At 34.2% G+C, this 6038-nt stretch overlaps 3 protein-coding genes across 3 annotated transcripts in view; all 3 read left to right on the top strand.

The window, feature by feature from the left end:
- The first annotated feature begins 415 nt into the window (after window positions 1–415).
- Window positions 416–6038, top strand: part of LOC120212763 (protein SICKLE-like) — a 39874-nt gene continuing 34251 nt past the window's right edge. Inside the window, exon 1 of the mRNA XM_039210960.1 lies at window positions 416–594. The gene's annotated coding sequence lies outside the window, so the exon portion shown is untranslated. The remainder of the gene's footprint in view (window positions 595–6038) is intronic.
- LOC120212760 (protein SICKLE-like) lies at window positions 941–1550 on the top strand. The gene is made up of 2 exons (XM_039210958.1): window positions 941–1226; window positions 1438–1550. Exons 1-2 carry the CDS (start codon window positions 941–943, stop codon window positions 1548–1550), a joined length of 399 nt encoding a protein of 132 aa, XP_039066889.1.
- LOC120212761 (protein SICKLE-like) lies at window positions 1637–2206 on the top strand. The gene has a single exon (XM_039210959.1). It carries the CDS (start codon window positions 1637–1639, stop codon window positions 2204–2206), a length of 570 nt encoding a protein of 189 aa, XP_039066890.1.

Raw genomic sequence — 6038 nt, forward strand, 5'->3', positions numbered from 1 at the left:
AAACTAAAACTTGTTGCGAATTTGAAATTCAGTATTGCGACAGTCAGAATCGCGTTGCGATAGTTAGAATCGCGTTGCGATAGTTAGAATCGCATTGCGATAGTCATAATCGCATTGCGATTTACATATTCGCATTGCAATTTACATATTCGCATTGCGATAGTCGGAAAATCGCAACGCGAATTTGAAAAATCGCAATGCGATAGTCAGAATCGCGTTGCGAATCTGGAAACTGATTTGCGATACCGGAGATCGCGTTGCGAATTATCGATCGCATTGCGATTTATTTGGTCATTTTGACAAATTCAAAAAAAATTGATTAAAATCATATATTATAAAGAATTTTTAGTCATTGACTTTATTTTCTTTATTAAAAATTATGTATCATCCGAATAAGATAAAAACAAGAGGTTTTTCTAAAATCTCCCCGTCGCCAAATACGCCTCTCACCACCGCTCTGTGGCGGTTTCATCTTCTATTTCCTCCTGTTTATTCCCACTCACCTCTATTCTGCGGACCTCTCCTCGTCCTCCAGTTCATCGCCTGACCCCCCTCTTGCCTTCCAGTTTCCAACAGATCAGAAATTTCAACAAGGTAGTCTTTCAAACCCTAAACTTTATTTGAACATTGATTTCTACTCGACTCGTGCGGCTTATGGTTCGTTTTGTGTTATCTACTCCCCGCCTTTTTGAAAAGCGAGAGAGAACAATATGGTTTGCAAGTGGAAATATTGTCATTTAACATTCTTAAATTTGGATGAGATTGGTTCAATTTTATTAGGTGGTTAAGAGTTGTAACTAAGTAAATTAAAAACTATAGGTTGAAGCTTATATCCATCCTTCAAAAGCTTCAGAATCTTATGCACAAAAGAAACGATTTGTTTTTTCGATTTTGCTAGGTGATATCATTATTAAGAAGTTTGCACGTTCCTTCTTGATAAATGGATGAATCTGAGAAAAGAAAGGAAAGGTTGAAAGCAATGCTCATGGAAGCTGAAGTGTCTAATGACGTCGAGACTTCTGCAATGCCTGGTTGCCTTTCGAATCCATTGATCGAGACACCATCGACTATGCAGGATGACTTTGGAGAAGCTCCACGTTTCGACTACTATGACCCTATGGAAGCTTTTTCTGCTAACAAGAAGAGGGGCAACATTCATAACCAGACTGTGCAACAATCTTTTACATCGCCTACTAACAGTGGTTGGCACGCACCGTCCCATCCCGGTACTCTTTTTGCTACTAGTTTTTTCTGTGTAAACATGATATTGTTATTGATGCATGCAATAATATTTGATTGTGCTACTACTAAGCTGATAATTTGTGAATGAGTTATTGATTAAAACTAGTTGTATGAATTTCTCTAATTTTGCAATTAACATATTGGTGGTGTTCTTTTGTTTTTCTAGTTGATCGCCCTTCTATTCTGGTTTGACAGGACCAAGGAACTTCGATAGGGATTTCCCTGTCCATCAGATGCAAAGCCAATTTTTGCATGCTCAAGGTGTATACAACCATGGTCCATACAACCCAAGAATAAGAAGTCCTTAACTCATGCATCAAGGCCAATCTGGTGCTTGGAATGGATCACAGGCAATTGATCATTATAACTTAGTTCTGATGGAACACCGAGAGGAATGTTTGGTAATCCTCCCAGGCATCCTGGAACTTCTCAAAGGGTCTGGAATCCTTCTAATACATCAACTTATGGTAATTTGCCCGGTTCTGGCATTTCTCTAGCGGATGGACCTAGCGTCAACCACAGACAGCCAGGCCTCAAAGTTGGTAACAGACCAATCCTTGATCAAGGATCTGGAGGTAATCATTATTTCAGTCCAGGAATAGGCAGGAGTCGTGGATACAGTGGGAGCAGCACTCCTGGTTTAGGAAGAAGTCGGACGAGGACAAGGCTTTGTGGTCGTAGCTCAGCATCAAACAGGATATTAGGGCCAGAGAGTTATTTTGATGAATCCATGTTGGAAGATCCTTGGCAGCATTTACAACCTATTCCATGGAAAGGACAAGAAGCTGGAATGGATAGTTTGAACACTCTGGGCACGTCAAATTCCTGGCTTCCGAAATCCATTGGCCAAAAGAAGGCAAAAGTTTCAGAGGCTTCTTCAAACAAGTTTAACTCTCAACAAAGTCTTGCTGAGTACCTTGCAGCTTCATTCAACAAAGCTGTTGAGGACACACAAAATGAATGAAAGTTGCCCACATCTCCAAGAACACTCACAATTGGCTTGAAATGAGAAGAGATATCTTGTGGCTACTTGATGAGATTTGCGTTTCTCCCATTCTCATTAATCTCACCAGGTATAGATCACAATTCGGTTCGACATGATTTTAACGTAGAAAATAAAGAAATAGTTCACGGGAAGTAACTCAGTCAACAATATGTTTATTATGAAACATCATCCAATGTAGGAACTCACACAATCAAAGTCATTTAGGCCTTTCCATCCCATCCTCATAGAACGCTTTTAGGTATTCCTCCATGAACTTATACCTTTTCTCGGCCCTTCTTTGCCCTGCCTTAGTTTTCATCAACTCGAATAATATAAGTATTAAAGATAAAATTATTTAATATCGAGTGAACGAGAGTTATATTTATACTTACCTATTGATTTGTCAAAAAAAATTAATACGAACATATATTTAATATCAAGTGAACAAGTTTAACTCTCAACAAAGACGTGCTGAGTACCTTGCAACTTCATTCAACAAAGCTGTTGAGGACACACAATGAATGAAAGTTGCCCATCTCCAAGAACACCCACAATTGGCTTGAAATGAGAAGAGATCTGTGTGGCTACTTGATGAGATTTGCGTTTCTCCCGTTCTCATTAATCTCACCAGGCTTATCTTCGAGATTCAAATTCGAAGATTTCTAGATGAACCCAAGATTATTTTCATCGAGGACAAGCAAAGATTTTGGCATTTGAACTGGGTCTGGGATCTCACTCATTTTTGTCTGAATCATGTGACTATAAGCATTTCATTTTTGGCGTTCAGAGCTTGTTCTAGGATGGCTGACTATACTCATGACATCACTCCTAGAGTGACAACTTATGAAGATCATATATGGTGGGTTTTTTCATAGGCTATATTGCAGGTAGATGGTGTTCAGTTTACTCGAGATTTATGCCAAAATGCTTGGTTTTTCACTTGGTTTCTCGTTTGAGAATCACTTTTGAACTATTGTTATTTTAATTTTACTTGTCTTTGACTCTTCACCAACGAATTGGTCGTTACAAGTTTTTTCTGTTGGTAAAATTCTTGTCATGCTTGAAAAATCAGAATTGAGATCATGAAAATACACATGGAAAGCTCAACTTGTAAAATTCTTTTCTCACGACACTTTCCTTTTGTTTTGGAATTACACAAACTAATTTTATTGAATGTAACGTATCTTACTATATATGTAACCCTTATGGGCTGTATTATCTTTTTTATTGCCACGTAACAAAGTAGATGAAACAAAATCAATTTAGCTCGTAATATTTTTTTTAGTTTTAATTCAATTATTCGGTTTTGATTTACAGTGATTATTGAATAAAATCTCATTTTGTTTCGAAAATGAAATTTTAAATTTAAATTTATAAATATCAATACAAATTGTACGTAATGCAAATATGATAAAAGTATTTGAATGTGATAAAAGTTACATAAAATTAATTATAAATGTGTAAACTTTTATATAAAACTTCTTCATATAGGTTTGATTGGACCCATGCAAATGACATTTTTTTATTGTTTCTTACTGTTAAATTTTGGGACGTAATAATTTATTATAAGGCTAGGAAATACCTAACGAAAATGTTAATTTTGTTTTAACATTTCCGTGGAGCGCTACCTAAAATGTTAATTTTGTTACCTAAAATGTTATCTTTTTAACGTTTCCTGTTGCAACCGGAAATGTTATGGAGAAAGTAACATTTTAGGTACGATATTAATATTTTATGTAGCGTTCTACTGGAAATGTTAAAACAATATTAACATTACCAGTTACGCCTTTCCTTAGCCTTATATTAAGTTGCTCTAAAATTTTCGGGTCAAAATCAAACACTTTTAAGAAATTAAGTAAAATATAATAAACGAAAAATCTGACATCGATGGTATGATTTTAAAAAGTTTATATGAAAGAAATTGAAATGGTGATTTGTAATTTTGGAATGATCTTAGAATCCCACATAATTATCAACGCTAAAATCAAACCAAATATAAAGAACCTATACCAACAAGACCTGAGGAGATCTTGTTCCACCAGTCAACTAGTGATCATTCATACTTTAGAAAGTTCTGATAATTATAATTCATAACATATGGATGAGAATAAATTTGATTCGTTGGTTATGAGTTGTATATCTATTTCAATTTGAGTAATAATCGTTATCAATAAACAAGTTAATAGTTCATCTATGTTTTTTTTATTGGAGAATAAGGAAGAGTGTTTTCCCGAAGAATGTGACAATTCGAGAGAGAAGAATAAGTTCTCTTTTCGGTTTTAACATAAAATATCAAATCGAATTTCAGATTATATAGACTCTTACACCATAATCAAACTAAGTACGAGTGAAATACCTAGGGTCCGTTTGGTGTTATTTTCATTTAATTTTATTAGAAAATAGAAAATGTGTTTGGTTGTGAAATTAAAAATGATTCTTGGAAATTAAAACAAAATAAATGAAAATATGAAGACATAAAAAAAAAAGAAGAAGATGTTTTCGCTCTTTTCATTAAAATTGTTTTGAAAATTTGAAAAACAAGGAAATGATATCTTGGTTTTTAACTTAACTTATACAAGTTTAAATCATTCTAACAATAATTTTTTTTTTTGATTTAATGGTATTTGAAACTCTCAAACTTTGTAAAAACAATATGGTCTCTAACTTTTTACATTCAATGTAGTCCTTAAATTAATTTTTTAATAATTTATTTTTGTAGTATTTGTATTTAATGTATTGAATATCTTAATAGTTGTTTATATTTGTAATCTAAATAAATCTTTAATTTTTTTAAAAAAATTAAAGAAGTCCTCAAACTTTCTAAAATATAAATTAAGTTCATCTACCACATCATCGTCCATCGAGTGCAGTAACACAATATCGTGACTATCACATCAATATTGTAGATTGTCATGTAAGTTTGTGAACTGTCATAAATATCGTGACAGTCAATGTTTGATTCCGCTATTTAAAGTGATAGATTATTTTTTCGCTCCTAATTGATTTAAGAAGGATTCATGCTTGGGTTTTAGGGTTTTATTTGTGTGGTTTATTCTATACTTTCGTCTGTGGAAAAAAAATGGCTGCCGAGACCGACAAAGAGATCGAAGAGATCCTCACCGCTCATCTCGAACAACAAAAAATGGATGTAACCTTTTATTTTCCACCCTTTCATTTTGATTTCTTCCGTTTTTTTATTATTGATTTTCGTTCTCTCTCCTTTTGGGGTTCACAGTCCGAGCAACCTGTAGTTGAAGATGAGGACGACGAAGAAGACGGCGAAGAGGATGACGACAATGATGAATGATGCCGACTGTAAATTTTCTATCCAGTGATATCTTGCTATTGTTAAAAAAATTTGATTTAGTGAAATATATGTTAGCATTGGTTAAATTCTGTTTTACTTCATTGTTATTTTAATTAATTCAATTTGATATGTAAGCAAATTTCAGATGCTTAGATAAGCTAGCTGGATCAGTGGTCACTGGCTTCTGCAACTTGATTTTTGATTATGCACCAACTTCACTTACTCGTCAAGTTGATCTCGAGGATTTCAACTAGTGCGTTTAGCTCAATTCTTGTGTTTCAGTATTTGGTTTTAGCTTTTTGAATCGTGAATTTTGCTCCAGCTTCAGATGAAGCTTTTACTGATTTAATTTGGATCGGATCAATTACATTCCTGCATTTGGACCATATTATATAGTGCTACCGATATGAATCATAACCCGTAGAACTGCATGTCTAGTTGTCCCCTCCTTTATTTTACGCATGGGTTGATACAAATGAGCTCTATGGTAGTTTCTTAAATTGT

The sequence above is a fragment of the Hibiscus syriacus genome, unplaced genomic scaffold (assembly GCF_006381635.1).
Source record: "Hibiscus syriacus cultivar Baekdansim isolate YM2019G1 unplaced genomic scaffold, ASM638163v2 tig00110015_pilon, whole genome shotgun sequence".
NCBI classification, from domain to species: domain Eukaryota; kingdom Viridiplantae; phylum Streptophyta; class Magnoliopsida; order Malvales; family Malvaceae; genus Hibiscus; species Hibiscus syriacus.